This window comes from Malaclemys terrapin, chromosome 23 (genome assembly GCF_027887155.1).
Source record: "Malaclemys terrapin pileata isolate rMalTer1 chromosome 23, rMalTer1.hap1, whole genome shotgun sequence".
Classification (NCBI taxonomy): Eukaryota; Metazoa; Chordata; order Testudines; family Emydidae; genus Malaclemys; species Malaclemys terrapin.
The window spans coordinates 2,284,592-2,300,433 of NC_071527.1; the positions used below are offsets into that span (position 1 = coordinate 2,284,592).

Genomic DNA, 15,842 nt, shown 5'->3' on the forward strand with positions numbered 1-15,842 from the left:
CAGCGGGAGGGGGAGGGGGAGGGGATCAGCTCGTCACTTGTTTACCTGCAGGAGGGTGGGGCTGGGGCCTTCGGCTGGTTGGCGGGGGCCCAGAAAGGGCCTGGCCAGGAGTATCGGCTGGAAGGCAGCCAGGGAAGGAGGGTGGGGGGCACCCAGCGAAATGGAGGGGGCAAAAGCAGCCCCCCCAGCTGCTTTCTGTCCTGGAGTGAGATTGAATAGCCAGGCCTGGTGCTGGAGAGAATCTCCATTGCAACCGTGTTTCCTGTCCTGCCAGGGGGGGCCCGGCAGGCGGGTTGTGTGTGTGTGGGGGGGAGAAGTGTGCGATTAACCCTTTCATGGCTCTCACGCCCGCGCTCTCCTCGCTGCAGTGTGTGCGGGGACCCTGAACGGGCTGAGCGTGACAGGCGATGCCCAGCACCAGTACCAGACGCTGTACAAGATGTACAACAACTGCGAGATCGTCATGGGCAACCTGGAGATTGTCCTGATCGACCACAACCAGAACCTGTCCTTCCTGCAGGTGAGGGGGGCTGGGCCGCCTGGCAATGGGGGAGGGGGGGGTAGTGCTGGAGATTAAAGGGCGCTTTGCTCTCCCCTCCCTCCCATCCCGTCCGCCTGCCAGGTGGGAAGCTTTACTCCCCCGGCCTGGTTTCCTGTGCCAGCTGGCGACCTGCTCTGACATGCCCGGCTGACAGCGCGGGCCCAGGAGGGAGCTCTGGGATCTGGGCGCTCCGGGGCCAGGGAGAGGCAGCGTGAGGAGCAGAGCCGGGCTCCAGCCCTTTCCCTTGTGCTGTCCCCGCGGCTTGGGGAGATCCATGTGCCTCCGGGGTCGCTGCCTTGGCGAATCGGGCTCAACACAGCTGTGCCGCAGCCCCCTGGCAGCGCAGCCCCTGGCACCCAGGAGCTAGTCCTTGCTGGTGGGGCGGGGGAGGGCCAGACCCCAAACTGCCCTGGGAGAAATCAGGCCGGGTTGGGGCTGCCCGTGCACCGTGGGATTGGGAGAGCGCACGGGCAAACGTCCGGACACACGTGTGTGCAAGCACGAATACACGTGCAAATCCTCTCAGGGGCAGGCTGTCACCCGGGCACGGGATCACGCGGGCATGAACTTAGGAACTTCCGAGGCCTTGGTGGTTTGACCGCTGCTGGGGGTGGGTGGGGCAGGTTCGGAGTGCAGAGACCTGGAGCTTCTGGGTCACCCGCTGGCCCCAAAACGCTTCCTCTCCCTCCCCTTTTATTGACCCCCCGCAACCCACAGAGCTGGGCCCCAGAGCAGGTGAATGCTTGGAGCCTCTGGGCCTTGTCTGCTCTGGGGTGGGGGGAGCTGCACTGGTATAACCCCCCCCCCATTGAAACGGATCTTTAATGGCCCACAGCTGAGCAGAGGCTACTGGTACCCGTGAGAATCGGAAACCAGTCTGTGTAATGCACAGTCATTGATTTGAGGGAGAATCGCCCGAGCAGTTAAGGTTACACTGCTCACGTCTTTTCCTATAAGCCTCCGCTCCTCAAGCATAAACCCCGGGAACTATGTTGGCCTTGCACGGGATCCTGAGTGGCGAACAGAGCAGGCGTAGCTACCAGCCCTAGAGGGAGCCTCTCTTCTTCCCTCTCTCAGGTACTTGGTGTGTCAAGGGTCCCGTGGAGCAGGGTCTAGGTCATCCTGAGCCCTTGGGTCTAGAATCCCGCCAACGGCCCTCGAAGTGGAGCCTAGGTTGCCCCAGGCCTCTGATGCTAACTGGGGAACTAACTTAACTCATTTCCTTTGCTTTGCATTTGTACCTTTTTGTTTTCTCCAGAAATATGTCTTGTGGGCGTTTAGTGCTACCTTAGGGGGTGGGTTAGCTCAGTGGTTTGAGCATTGGCCTGCTAAACCCAGGATTGTGAGTTTAATCCTTGAGGGGGCCACTTAGGGATCTGGGGCAAAATCAGTACTTGGTCCTGCTAGTGAAGGCAGGGGGCTGGACTCGATGACCTTTCAGGGTCCCTTCCAGTTCTAGGAGACAGGATCTCTCCATTAATTGATTGATTTATTTTATTATTCCTTAATTCGTATTTTGGAAGGGGGAGAGCTGAGGGACAGACACAAAGCAAAGCTCAATCAATGTTTACCCTCTCATCAGTCATTCACTTCAGCTTTCAGAGTGGTCGTTGTGACCCACGTTCGCTTGCGCCAGGCCCCCTGATGGCATTTGTGAGCTGGTTCCCTGCTGATCTATTCCAAAGTTCGATGTTGAAACCATATATGCCGATCGAGCCGTTATCAGCCATTAATTCCAGCGCCATTTCGGCACTTCCAGTAATTTGTCACATCGTTGATCTAATGCTAAGAGAATCCAGCTCCCAGAATCCTTGCGCGAGTTCAGAGCCATACCAAACGCATGCTTGGCACATTCATTCCCGTCCACCACAGCAATTCCGAATGGTTTGGCACCGGCCCCAACACCCCCCAGGGGAGACAAGGCCGTAAGCTGGCAGAGCCCGGAGAGTCTCAGCGCTGGCTGCAGGATGAAGGGAGCCATTGCCGGCTGCACAGATGTGGCAGGAGGCGTGTGTCCCCGTTAGGGTGACCAGATGTCCTGCTTTTATAGGGACAGTCCCGATATTTGGGGCTCTCTCTTATATAGGCGTCTCTTACCCCCCACCCCCATGCCGATTTTTCCCACTTGCTGTCTGGTTGCACTAGTCCCCGTGTGCGTGCGGGGGACTCTCTCCCTGCTCTGAATACACAGAGGTCTCCAGCGCTCCGTCCGTCCCGGGGCTGGGCAGGGGCTTGCTGCATTTGGAAGGCCCTGGCCGTGCAGACGATGGGGGAGGGAGGTTTGGGCACGCTGGGGGCTGACGGTGCTTTCTTCTGCGGCTCTCCAGACCATCCGGGAAGTGACGGGTTACGTCCTGATCGCTATGAATGTCTTCACGTACCTGCCCCTGGGGAACCTGCGCGTCATCCGGGGCACGCAGCTCTACGAGGACAAACACGCCCTCTTCGTGCTGCTAAACTACCACACCAACGGCTCGCACGCCCTCCGCCAGGTGGGGTTCAACCAGCTCACGGGTGAGTCCCGCCGCCCCCGGCTGCTGCATGTGACCCGAGTGGGACAGTTCTCAGCCCACTGCCTAGTGGACAGATAACGTTGCACAAGCAGCGTCTGATGCTGGCGGAGAGCCCTGGGGGCTGCCCCTGCCCCTCTCGAGCTGCCCCCACTGCCACCCCAGGGCAGGGCGGGGACACGCTGGCAGGGGGCAGGGGCGTGTATGGTGCTGGCTGCACCTACTCGCCGCATAAACATGGTGACCTCATCCTTGGCCACTGTTTACCTGCGCTCAGATTCGCGGGGGGAGGAGGGAATCCACTGCAGGTGCCAGGTGACACATCCCGCCCTGGCAATGCCCTGCAGAGCTTCCTCCCTCTGCTGGCAAAATGCAGCCACTGCTGGGGTGGCCGACGGGAGCTGCTCACAACAACGCCATGGGGCTGAGGGGGGAAATAGACTGGATCAGAGCAGTGGGTCGCCTTGTCCGGCGTCCCCGTCTCCAGGCAGTGCCCAGGACCAATTGCTCTGGAGGGAGATGCAAGCAGCCCTGGAGGCTGCAGGGGGGATATCGGGTTGGACTTTGGCCAGGATATGGGGGCTGATTCCCCTGCTCTTACCCAAAGCACCAGGGGGTCCCAGACAACCTGAGCGCGCAGGGCTTCCCCTCTGGGTCGGACTCACTCTCAGGGGAGCTCAGGGCTGGGCCGCAGCCCCCAGAGGCTGAGGTGACGTGTTTATCTGCAGGACCAGCAGCTCACGTGCACCAGCCCCGACTTACCTATTCTAGGGTCATGCTGCTGCCGCCCATCACCGTGGTATCTGGGCGCCGTCCACAAGTCCCTAGTGCCGTTCCTTGGTGTCTCTGGCACTTCTCTGCTTTGGGGGGGGTCAAAGCTCTGCATTGGGGGTGGAGCATCATTCCTTGGGGGGGGCCTTTCGCAGAGGGGTTTGCCAGCGGGGCATTCGGTCTCCTGGTGCCAATGTGGGGGCTGCAATGGTACCAGTCGGAAACCGGGTGGTCCCCAGCATAATGGAGCTGGTGACCCCCAGGTGCCCTGCCCCCAGCCCCTGAGCTCCCCTGGCAAGCCCTCCGAGGCCCCGCCTCTGACCTGTGCCCTCCCGGCGGGTTCTGGGGTGAAAGTCCAGGGGCCGACGGGCGCTTTATGGGCGCTCCTGGCCAATGGGACGGCGGGACGGGTAATCAATCCCCTTATCGGCGCCGAGGAGCAGGTTTATGAGTGTTTCCCGGCCGCGGCTGGGCCAGGAGCAGGTGAACGGTTTGGGGCAGTGGCTGCTCCAAGTCAGATGCGCCTTGGCTGTGGGAAGAAGCAGGGTCAGGCTGGGCCGGGGCTGAAGGAAAACCCGGAGGGGGGCGTGGACGGTGAATCGGCGCTAGGGGGTGCTGTTTAGCAAGGAGCGGGATCAGGAGGGGGCGCTGCCCCCTGGAGTCAGGGCTGAGCCCCACGGCCCAGGATGGGGGTAGGAGGTGCTGTGGGGCGGGGGTTGCCTTTCAGATGAGACAGGACAGGGGTGATGGTCGGAGTCCCCCAGCGCCGGCCTGCTGCCCCCTCTCCCTGGCCCCACACCGAGCCCCCCATGCGTCCAGCTATTCGCTGGACTTCTCTTTGCTTTCTGTTCTGGGCTGCTGGGTAGCAGCGCTGTTAGATGTCATCCCACCCAGAGGTGGCTGCACTCTGGGGCGGGGGGAGGAGGGAATGAGTCTCCTCTAAGCTGCAAAGCTCAGTCCTGGGTCTGCACACAGCCCTGACCCCTCTCGGCCCCGGGGGTCAGCCCCACGCCTCGTGTGTACTTTGCAAAGCCCCCTGGGATACTGGAGAGGAGCTAGGGCGCCCAGCTTCTCCCCCTGCCAGCCTGTGGGGGCTCACGGGTGCCTGCCGTGGCCCCATTCGCAGGCGTGGGCAGGCTGGGGCGCGTCCCGGCGGGAGGATCCCGTCCGCTGGCGTCCCGGCCTGACCCGCTGGCTGCGCCCGGCTGTTTGCGTTCGGAGCGCTCCAGCCACCCCGCCCCAGACAGAGGCTTTTATCGGCGTCCTCGGTGCCCCACGGCAAGCGCCCGGCCTGCCCCGCCCCAGCGCTGGGGCTGCCCCCCCCCCGCCCTGACTCCGGCTGTCAAAACAACCCGGGCTGGGCGGAGCTGTGACGAACTGGGCCTGTTCTCACTGTGGTCTGTGAATGCTGACAGGGGAGTGTGGATGGAATAGTCTGCATTGCGGGATGGTAGACTGCCCGAGGGCGCATACCTGAGTGTGTAACATGAGAACCCAGGAAGAGGTTGAAGGCCAGGTGATACCTTGGCCCGGGAAACTGAACAAAGGCTGTGGGAGGGGTCGCTGAAGCCAGAGTGGGGGAAGGAGGCTGGAGAGATGGCTGGGAGGCAGAGATGGCTCTGACCTCCCAAGGGGGGCTGGGGCTGGGATGCCCTGGGACCCCAAGATGGACCTAACTGAGAGGGTCCTGTTGTCTGTGCCTGCAAGACCTGTCTTGGACTGCATTCCTGTCATCCAAATAAACCTTCTGCTTTACTGGCTGGCTGAGAGTCGCAGTGAATCGCAGGAAGCCGGGGGTGCAGGGCCCTGAGTCCCCCGATACTCCGTGACAGCCGGCGAGGAATTGCCTCCTGGAGCCGGAACCCCCCTCTTGCCTCTCCTGCGAGGGGCAGTGAAACGGCCAGATGTGACTCTCCGCTAACGGGCTGCACGGACCCTGGGGTGCGAGTGGGGCTCCGTGGGCCCGGCCCCAGACAACCCCCACTTCCGGTTCTGTCCCTCCCCTGAGCCACCTGCCCTGCCCCCCATTCCGCCCCCTGGCTTCTGGGTGCTCCCCGAGTCCCGGCCGGCGTGGGGGGGTCAGGGCCGCGGCTCAGCGGGTCCTTGCCTTCCAGAGATCCTGGCGGGCGGGGTTGACATCGAGAGGAACGAACAGCTGTGCCACGTGGACACCATCGAGTGGAGGGACATCGTCCGGGACCCGCTGATGGACCCAGTGGTTCGGCAGAATGGCAGGAAGTGTGAGTGTCCGGGATGGGGGGCGCGGCCCCGGCCCCCACTGCCTCTGGCGGCCCCGGGCCCTGGCTCCCCTTGCACCAGAAATCTTAAACCCCAGGATCTGGTCCCGAATCGCCCTGTGCGTGCTCTGTCTCCTGCCGCCCCTCCCCGCCTGACTCCCCATCTCTCCTCCTCTCTCTCCCCCCGCGAGGGAGCCCAGAGGCCAACACGGGCTCCAGGGGCCTTTCCGGGGGGCTGCCCTGGGGCAGGTTTGCCCTGGTTTCTGCCGGATGCGGGCAGAGGCCACCGGGGCCGGGGCCAGGCGGGTCCCTTCATGAGCACAGCTGTGGCCAATTAACAGGGGCTCAGGAGTGGTGGGGTCTATTTGTAACTGCGCTACTGACCCGCTGGGCGACCCTGGTCAAGTCATTCGACCCCCCCCCGCCTCAGTTTCCCTTTCCACCCTGGGATCTTGAGGGCAATTCCCTTTGTGCAGCACGTCGCACAATGGGGCCACCTGGTCTGAGGTGGGACCTGCTAGAATCACAGACAAACAGGGAGGCAGAATCGGGACCCTGCTCCACCCCTGGATGAGTTCGGTGTGTGTCCCCGCCTACCCCCCCCCCCGTGCGCCTCACCAGCCTGTGCCCCCAGCGCTGCAGGGTGGGGCACCCGGCCACCCCCACCCCCCTTTGCAAATATTAGCCCTCACGGCCAGTGTCCAAAACTCCTTCCCAAGGCAAACAGGGCTTGGCAGGGCTCCCAGCTATGGAGACGAGCGGGGCCAGCACGGCCTGCCAGAAGGAAGGATCGAGGATGCTGCACTACCCACTAGACCCCGCTCCCCTCCCAGAGCCAGGGAAAGAACCCAGGAGTCCTGGCGCCCAGCCCCCCCTGCTCTGACCACTAGACCCCGCTCTTCTCCCAGAGCCAGGGAGAGAACCCAGGAGTCCTGGTGCCCAGCCCCCCGCTCTAACCACTAGATACCACTCCCCTCCCAGAGCCAGGGAGAGAACCCAGGAGTCCTGGCGCCGAGCCCCCCCTGCTCTGACCACTAGACCCCGCTCTTCTCCCAGAGCCAGGGAGAGAACCCAGGAGTCCTGGCGCCCAGCCCCCCGCTCTAACCACTAGACCCCACTCCCCTCACAGAGCCAGGGAAAGAACCCAGGAGTCCTAGTGCCCAGCCCCCCTGCTCTAACCCACCAGACCCCACTCCCTTCCCAGAGCCAGGGACAGAACCCAGGAGTCCTGGCGCCCAGCCCCCCCTGCTCTAACCACTAGACCCCACTCCCCTCACAGAGCCAGGGACAGAACCCAGGAGTCCTGGCGCCCAGCCCCCCTGCTCTAACCACTAGACCGCACTCCCTTCCCAGAGCCAGGGAGAGAACCCAGGAGTCCTGGCTTCCAGCCTCCCCTGCTCTGACCACTAGACCCCGCTCTTCTCCCAGAGTCAGGGAGAGAACCCAGGAGTCCTGGCGCCCAGCCCCCCTGCTTTAACCACTAGACCCCGCTCTTCTCCCAGAGCCAGGGACCGAACCCAGGAGTCCTGGCGCCCAGCCCCCCCCCTGCTCTACCCACAAGAACCTGCTCCCCTCCCAGAGCTGGGGAGAGAACTCAGGAGTCCTGGCTCCTAGTCCCCCCACCCCAGGGTTCCATCCCTGCCTCTGTGGGGAGCAGCTCCCCGATGGAGCAGGCGGTGACTGCGGGGCGACCTGGTGCTCGTTAGCAAGCTGAGTTTGGGGGGTTTCGGGGGGGTCCGAAACCTCCTGTCCCGTGCTGCGGCCCTGCCCATGCGAGGGGCTGGTTTCGGCACCCCCCATCCCAGCCGGCGCCCTGCTCTGCCCACCTGGCCTGCCCCACATGGGGGCACCGGAGCAAGACTCCGTCCCCTCTGCCCCTCTGTGACACTGGGCGTTTCTCTCCTCCCAGGTGCCCCCTGCCATGAGAGCTGCGATGGACACTGCTGGGGCCCGAACCCAGAGGACTGCCAGAAATGTGGGTACCTGCCTGGCGTGGGGGGCGGGGGCTGGCAGGGCCGGGAGCCAAAGTGGGGGGCTCTGCCTCGCAAAGAGACCAGAAAGTCGCAGGCTGGGCGCTAGCTCCACGGATCTAGTTGGGGGGCCGGGCCGGGGTAGCCGTGGGCCGGGGAGGGGGCATGGGGACCAGCCAGGGGGCAGGTATTCCAGGGTTGCGGGAGGTTGGTTTGAATCCCCCTGGGTCGGCCGAGGGCTGGGTGGGCCTGGATCCGGCACCGTTCATCAGGCAGTGGGGGAGCAGCGCCTGAGCTGGCGGAGGGGTGCTCAGGCCACCGCCCCCCTCACCCATCTCCTCTGTTTCCCCCTCAGTGACCAAGACCATCTGCGCCCCGCAGTGCAACGGGCGCTGCTTCGGGCGTAACCCCAGGGAGTGCTGCCATGACGAGTGTGCGGGGGGCTGCACCGGCCCCCGCCAGACTGAGTGCTTCGTAGGTCCCCTGCGGGGCGGGGGAGCGGGGGGTGTCTGGGCTGGGGGGTGCTGTCTGGGCTGGGAGAGGGGGACTGGGTGTCTGTACTGGGGGGTGTATGTCTGGGTTGGGGGGTGTCTGTGCTGGCGGGTGTCTGTCTGGGCTGGGGGAGGGAGGCTGGGTGTCTGTACTGGGGGTGTCTGTCTGGGCTGGGTGTCTGTACTGGGGGTGGGGGGCTGGGTGTCTGTACTGGGGGGTGTCTGGGCTGGGGAGTGGGGCTGGGTGTCTGTACTGTGGGGTGGGAGGTGTCTGTACTGGGCGGTGTCTGTCTGGGCTGGGGGGGTGGGGGACTGGGTGTCTGTACTGGGGGGTGTCTGTCTGTGCTGGGGGAGGGGGGCTGGGTGTCTGTACTGGGGGTGTCTGTCTGGGCTGGGGGGGGTGGGGGACTGGGTGTCTGTACTGGGCGGTGTCTGTCTGTGCTGGGGGGGTGGGAGGTGTCTGTGCTGGGGGAGGGGGCTGGGTGTCTGTACTGGGGGGTGTCTGTCTGTGCTGGGGGAGGGGGGCTGGGTGTCTGTACTGGGGGTGTCTGTGCTGGGAGAGGGGGACTGGGTGTCTGTACTGGGGGTGTCTGGGCTGGGTGTCTGTACTGGGGGGTATCTGTGCTGGGGGAGGGGGCTGGGTGTCTGTACTGTGGGGTGGGAGGTGTCTGTACTGGGCGGTGTCTGTCTGTGCTGGGGGGGTGGGAGGTGTCTGTGCTGGGGGAGGGGGCTGGGTGTCTGTACTGGGGGGTGTCTGTCTGTGCTGGGGGAGGGGGGCTGGGTGTCTGTACTGGGGGTGTCTGTGCTGGGCTGGGGGAGGAGGGCTGGGTGTCTGTACTGGGGGTGTCTGGGCTGGGTGTCTGTACTGGGGGGTGTCTGTCTGGGCTGGGGAAGGAGGCTGGGTGTCTGTACTGTGGGGTGGGAGGTGTCTGTACTGGGCGGTGTCTGTCTGTGCTGGGGGGGTGGGAGGTGTCTGTGCTGGGGAAGGGGGGCTGGGTGTCTGTACTGGGGGTGTCTGTCTGGGCTGGGGGGGTGGGGGACTGGGTGTCTGTACTGGGCGGTGTCTGTCTGTGCTGGGGGGGTGGGAGGTGTCTGTGCTGGGGGAGGGGGCTGGGTGTCTGTACTGGGGGGTGTCTGTCTGGGCTGGGGAAGGAGGCTGGGTGTCTGTACTGTGGGGTGGGAGGTGTCTGTACTGGGCGGTGTCTGTCTGTGCTGGGGGGGTGGGAGGTGTCTGTGCTGGGGAAGGGGGGCTGGGTGTCTGTACTGGGGGTGTCTGTCTGGGCTGGGGGGGTGGGGGACTGGGTGTCTGTACTGGGCGGTGTCTGTCTGTGCTGGGGGGGTGGGAGGTGTCTGTGCTGGGGGAGGGGGCTGGGTGTCTGTACTGGGGGGGTGTCTGTGCTGGGCTGGGGGAGGAGGGCTGTCTGTCTGTCTATACCAGGCCAAGGGGAGTGGGGTGGGGGTGTCTGTGTGTCTGTCCCTGTGTCCTGGGCCAGGGTCCCTGACGCTCTGCCCCCCCCCCCAGGCCTGCCGTCACTTCAACGACAGTGGGGCCTGCGTCCCCCTGTGCCCGCAGCCGCTGATCTACAACAAGCTCACCTTCCAGCTGGAGCCCAACCCCGACACCAAGTACCAGTACGGGGGCATCTGCGTGGCCAGCTGCCCACGTGAGCCGGGGCCGGGGGGTCCCCGCGGGTGCCCTGATCTCTCCCGGGGGAGGGGGGTGTTCCCAGCCATCTGACCCCCCAGCCCTGTTGTGAGACCCCTGCTCCGTGCCCTCCCCCGCCCTTCTGGTCAGGGGAAGTCACTGGGGAATCGTCCTTCCCGCCATGTGCCCCCCGCCAAGGGTGGCAAAGGGCTTTGCAAAGAGCAGGGTTATTAGAGCCATGTGGGGAAACTGAGGCACAGAGCCAGGCGGGTGTGGCGTGCCTCAAGGGGACCTCAACCGGCCTGGCAGAGCTGGGAATAGAACCCAGGAGTCCAGGTTCCCAGACTGCACCCCCCCGCGCTCCAACCACTAGGTGCCCTGCCCCCCTCCCCGCCCGTTAGCTCTCCCCTCACCCGCTCCCCCGGCCTGCAGATAACTTTGTGGTGGATCAGAGCTCCTGCGTGCGGGCCTGTCCGAAGGACAAGATGGAGGTGGAGAAGAACGGCCTGAAGATGTGTGAGCCGTGCCCTGGACTCTGCCCTAAAGGTACGGACGGGTGCAGGGGGTGTCCAGGCTGATAGAACCCAGGAGTCCTGGCTCCCAGGCCCCCGTGCTCTGAACCCCCGGCAAAGGCCAGATGAACTGGTTTGCCCCCTATGGGGGCTGGATGGTGCATTGGGCAGCCCTGGCACATCCATGGTGCCCACCCCTGGGCGTGGGCTGCGGGCGTGTTGGGTGGCTCATTCCCTCTCCCCTCCTGCCACCCAGCCTGCGAGGGGACGGGCACCGGGAACAAATACCAGACGGTCGATTCGAGCAACATCGACAGGTTCGTCAACTGCACCAAGATCCTGGGCAACCTGGACTTCCTCATCACGGGGCTGAACGGGTGAGTCTCGGCCCCTCTGCCCACCACTGGGGGGGCACGGCAGGGATTAACCGGGGCGGCATCGCCGGACCCGCTCGCCCAGCGCTGACTACGGGCCGGGCTACAGGGCGGGGGGAGTCTGTACCCCCTGGAAGAGCAGAGATTCGGGCCAGGTTGGCAGGACAAGGGGGATTTTTAACAGCCCCAGGAGGGCGGGGCTTCGGTTTCATGTCTCATGTGAGAGCCGGCGCCCCCTAACCCCACGCTGCAGCATTGGGGCCAGCCCGGAGAGCCAGGGGAGAGCGCCCCCTACTGACCCCCCCCCCCCGGCTCCCTGCAGCACAGCGCCCCCTAGCGCCAGCCTGGCGAGCCAGGGGAGAGCGCCCCCTGCTGACCCCCGGCTCCCTGCAGCACAGCGCCCCCTAGTGCCCAGCCTGGCGAGCCAGGGGAGAGCGCCCCCTGCTGACCCCCCGGCTCCCTGCAGCACAGCGCCCCCTAGTGCCCAGCCTGGCGAGCCAGGGGAGAGCGCCCCCTGCTGACCCCCCGGCTCCCTGCAGCACAGCGCCCCCTAGCGCCCAGCCCGTTGAGAGCGCCCCCAGCGGAGCTGGGATCAGCCGTTCTGAGGGTGTCTGGTTCTCGTTCCCTCCCCCCACACGCAGGGACCCCTGGCACAACATCTCGGCCTTGGATCCGGAGAAGCTGAACGTTTTCCGGACGGTGCGGGAGATCACGGGTGAGGAACGGGCGGGGGCTGGGGGTGGGTGGGCAGGGCCTGGCTGTTGGCCTGCGGGGAAGCCCCAGGTGTCTGTAGATCGGCTCCGTGACCCTGGCGGCCAAGAGGGGGCTTCATGGGGGGGGAGGGTCCCACGCCCGGCAAGGGGGCAGTGTGTGTGTGTTGGGGGAGGCGGCTGGAGACAAAGAGGGGGCGTCCCTGACACTCTGGTTCCTTCCCCCCCCAGGTTATCTGAACATCCAGTCGTGGCCCAAACACATGTACAACTTCAGTGTCTTCTCCAACCTCGTCACCATCGGGGGCCGGAGCCTGTACAAGTGAGAGACCCCCCCAGCCCTGCCCTGGGGGAGAAACACCCCCCCAGCCCTGCCCTGCCCTGGGGGAAAGGCCCCTGGTCCTGCCTCCCCCAGCCCTGCCCCACCCCAGGGAAGAGGCCCCTGGCCCTGCCTCCCCAGCCCTGCCCTGGGGGAGAGGCCCCTGGCTCTGCCTCCCCCAGCCCTGCCCCACCCCAGGGGAGAGGCCCCTGGACTTGCCCCCCCAGCCCTGCCCTGTCCTGGGGGAGAGGCCCTTGGTCCTACCCCCCACCAGCCCTGCCCCGCCCTGCCCCTGGGGAGAGGCCCCTGGACCTGCCCCCCCAGCCCTGCCCCTCTCCGCCCCGGGGGAGAGACCCCTGCCCCCCAGCCCTGCCCCGCCTCTGGGGAGAGGACCCTAGACCTGCACCCCCAGCCCTGCCCTGGGGGAGAGGCCCCTGGCCCTGCAGCTGGGCCCAGGGGCAGGGGCAGAGAACCCCCCCAGCCCTGCCCCACCTGGGGGAGAGGTCCCCCCCGGCCCATAGAAGATTGGGGGGCTTTCCCCCAGCCCCTTGCCCAGTGGTGCCAGAGTCCCTACACGCAGGACTGTGGCTCAGGGCTGGGGGGAGAGGAGGAGCCTTTAGTCTGTTCAAATGCAGCCCCCCCGTGTTAGGGGCTAAGAGCAGGCCCCTGTCCGTGGCCCCGTGTGGAACGAGGCAGTGGGTCTCAGCCCCGTTCGTAGTGGGATGGGTGGATCCATCGCCCGAGAGCAGCACCAGGGGTCCCAGGCCCCCTGCTCCACGCCACTGGGCACAGAACCCAGGAGTCCGGGCTCCCCGCCAGGAAGCCGTGGGCCTGACGCTGGCCTGTCCGTCCCCAGCCGCGGCTTCTCCCTGCTGATCATGAAGAACCTGAACGTGACGTCGCTGGGGCTGCGCTCGCTGCGGGAGATCAGCGCCGGGAAAGTGTACATCACCGAGAACCGGCAGCTCTGCTACCTCCACACCGTCAACTGGGGGGCGCTGTCCCGCCGCAAGCCCGACCTGGAGATCAAGGACAACAGGCCCCGGGCCAAGTGCGGTGAGTGGGGGCGGGGCGAGGTCCTGGGGTGCAGCCAATGAGGGGTCCAGTCCGTGAGAGAGGGGGACCAGGCGCCAGGACTCCTGGGTTCCATCCCAGCTCTGGGAGGGGAGTGGGGTCTAGTGGTTAGAGAATGACGGGGGCTGGGCACCAGGACTCCTGGGTTCTATCCCTGGATCTGGGAAGGGAGTGGGGTCTAGTGGTTGGGGGGAGCTGGGCGCCAGAACTCCTGGGTTCCGTCCCTGGATCTGGGAAGGGGAGAGTGGAAGAACATGGGGTAGGGGGAGCATGAGCCCCTGGGTGGGATGGGGGAGCAGTGGAGGCTGGGGGAGGGGAAGGACCCTGGCTGGGGGGGCTGGGAGCTCACCCCAGCGCTGACCCCCGTCTCCCCTGCAGTGCAAGAAGGGAAGGTGTGTGACCCGCTCTGCTCCAGTGACGGCTGCTGGGGGCCCGGCCCCGACCAGTGCATCTCCTGCCGCAACTACAGCCGGGACGGGACCTGCGTGGCCACCTGCAGCTTCTCCCAGGGGTGAGCGGCAGCTGAGAGCTGGGGGGGCCTGTGTGGACACATGGGGGAGCTGGGGGGGCAGGAGAATACGAGACCCTCGGGGGCAGCGTTAGTGACCCCCCCCCCTCACTTTGTTGTGCAGGGCGATCCGGGAATATGCCCGTGGGGGCGCGTGCTACCAGTGCCACCCGGAGTGCGAGAGGATGGAGGGCAACCTGACCTGCAACGGCTCGGTGTGGTGACCCCCCCCCCCGCCCCCCGGCCTTTCTCCTCTCGGGCACCAGGGCGGGGACGGGCTGGCTCAGGGGGGCTGGGAATGGGGCCTGGAGCCTGGGGCCTTTCCCCTCTAGGGGGCGCCGGCCCCGATCCGGCCCCAGGGTGGGGGACTGGCTGGCTCAGGGGGGCTGGGAATGGAGTTGGGGCCTTTCCCCTCTAGGGGTCCCTGGCTCCCATCCGGCCCCAGGTCGGGGGACGGGACATGGGGCCTTTCCCCGGCAGGGGGCACCAGAGGGGGTTGTGGGTGCTGGCGGCGGAGGGGGAGGGGGAGGGGTCCGTCCCAGCCCCCTTCTGACGCTGTCTGGCCCCCCAGGGTGCGGACGCCTGCGTGCGATGTGCCCGGTACAAGGACGGCCCCCACTGCGTGGACAGCTGCCCCGAGGGCCTCCTGGGCGAGCAGGGGCCCATCTACAAGTACCCGGACGCCCACCACGAGTGCCGCCCGTGCCACGAGAACTGCACACAGGGGTGAGAGCAGCAGCCCCCCCGGGCACAGCTGGGGGGGGGGCGGTCCTGCAGCCCGGCAAGGCGGGGAAAGGGGAAAGGACCCTCCCTCTCTGCCCCCTCCCTCCCAGCAGCAGCCGGTGCCCCCGGGCCTGAGGCTTGGAGTGGGGGAGGAGCTGCGGCCGAGCCCCAGGTTCGGCTCCTGAGCCAATTGGGGGGGCTCTGAGAGGGGAACCCAGGCTCCGGGACCTAACGCTTCCAGCCCCTGCCTGGGGAGGCGCAGCCCCCGAGTGACTGGCAGCGGCGTCTGTGCTGGGCGTGCCTGTGGTTCCCAGGGCCAGGGAGAGAACCCAGGCGTCCTGGCTCCCAACCTCCTGCTCTAACTACTAGACCCCACTCCCCGCCTAGAACTGGGGAGAGAACCCAGGCGTCCTGGCTCCCAACCCCCCTGCTCTAACCACCAGCCCCCGCTCCCCTCCCAGAACCGGGGAGAGAACCCAGGAGTCCTGCCACCCTCCCCCCGCCCCCCGCTCTGACATCTTTCCCATAAGCCTGGTGCTCTCCATGGCTCCCCTCTGTCTGTCTGTCCGTCTGTGGGGTGATCGGCGGGTTCTGTCTCCCGCAGGTGCCTCGGGCCGCAGCTCCAGGACTGCGTCACAGAGCCCCTGCCCATCGCCAGGTACCATCGCAGGCGGCTGCTCGCTGGGGCTCTGACCCCGGCCTGGGCGGGGCGGGGCAGGACTGGGGGGGCGGAGCAGATTTGGGGCGGGGGGTGGGGCTGATTGAGTTTGGCAGTTCGCAGCCCGGCCCCAGTGGGACATGTGCAGAGCCCCGATCCCCCACCGTGCCAGGCCCCCTCGCCGCTGAGGGTGAAACAGCCGCTGAGGGTGGGGCTGGGGCACCCCCTGGGCTCAGCTCCCAAACCACCTTCCGGCTGAGCCTTCTCTCCCAGCCTGGTTCTCAGCCCCCTGGGCCTCCGTGGGAACAGCCCCGGGATCCCCGGGTCCTGCGCGGCAGAGGGGGGCACCCCCCAGCTGGCGTGTGGTCCCGACGCCCCCTCTCCCCACTCCGTCCCTCCCTGCCCTGCCTTGGGTTCCCTTCCAAACCCGACAGCCCTCCTGTGCCTCTGCCAAGCCGGTCCCTCGGACGGGATCGCGCCAGCCTTTCGCTCCGGCTCCCCCGGGGTTCCTGCCAGCCCGGAGCATGGGCAGGGCCCGGCGCTGACCCCCCGTCTGTGCCCCAGGAAAAGCCCCACGGTCATAGCGGTGATGGTCGTGAGCTGCCTCTTCATCTCCTGCTCCTGCTTCCTCCTCATCCTCCTCTACTGGCGCGGGAAGAAGATCCAGAAGAAGCGGGCGATGCGCCGCTACCTGGAGAGGGGAGAGGTGAGATGCCCCCCGCCAGCCCCCGCAGCCCCTGGGAGCAGGGCTGCCCCGGGGGGGACGTGGGCGGGAGCCGTGGGGGGGAGGGTCTCGTGC

At 66.3% G+C, this 15,842-nt stretch overlaps 1 protein-coding gene across 2 annotated transcripts in view; it reads left to right on the top strand.

Moving 5' to 3' along the window:
- The window catches only part of ERBB3 (erb-b2 receptor tyrosine kinase 3), a 39,715-nt gene that overhangs the window by 14,029 nt on the left and 9,844 nt on the right, over positions 1–15,842 (top strand). Inside the window, exons 2-17 of one of the 2 annotated variants that reach the window (XM_054012267.1) lie at positions 369–520; positions 2,869–3,055; positions 5,937–6,062; positions 7,969–8,034; positions 8,385–8,503; positions 10,043–10,184; positions 10,598–10,711; positions 10,934–11,054; positions 11,693–11,766; positions 11,993–12,083; positions 12,937–13,136; positions 13,533–13,665; positions 13,787–13,877; positions 14,234–14,388; positions 14,990–15,043; positions 15,608–15,749. In XM_054012267.1, the coding sequence (XP_053868242.1) occupies positions 369–520; positions 2,869–3,055; positions 5,937–6,062; positions 7,969–8,034; positions 8,385–8,503; positions 10,043–10,184; positions 10,598–10,711; positions 10,934–11,054; positions 11,693–11,766; positions 11,993–12,083; positions 12,937–13,136; positions 13,533–13,665; positions 13,787–13,877; positions 14,234–14,388; positions 14,990–15,043; positions 15,608–15,749 (1,967 nt within the window). Of the gene's footprint in view, positions 1–368; positions 521–2,868; positions 3,056–5,182; positions 5,339–5,936; positions 6,063–7,968; positions 8,035–8,384; positions 8,504–10,042; positions 10,185–10,597; positions 10,712–10,933; positions 11,055–11,692; positions 11,767–11,992; positions 12,084–12,936; positions 13,137–13,532; positions 13,666–13,786; positions 13,878–14,233; positions 14,389–14,989; positions 15,044–15,607; positions 15,750–15,842 lie in introns of those variants that run through there. The other variant, XM_054012268.1, reaches the window with a different exon arrangement.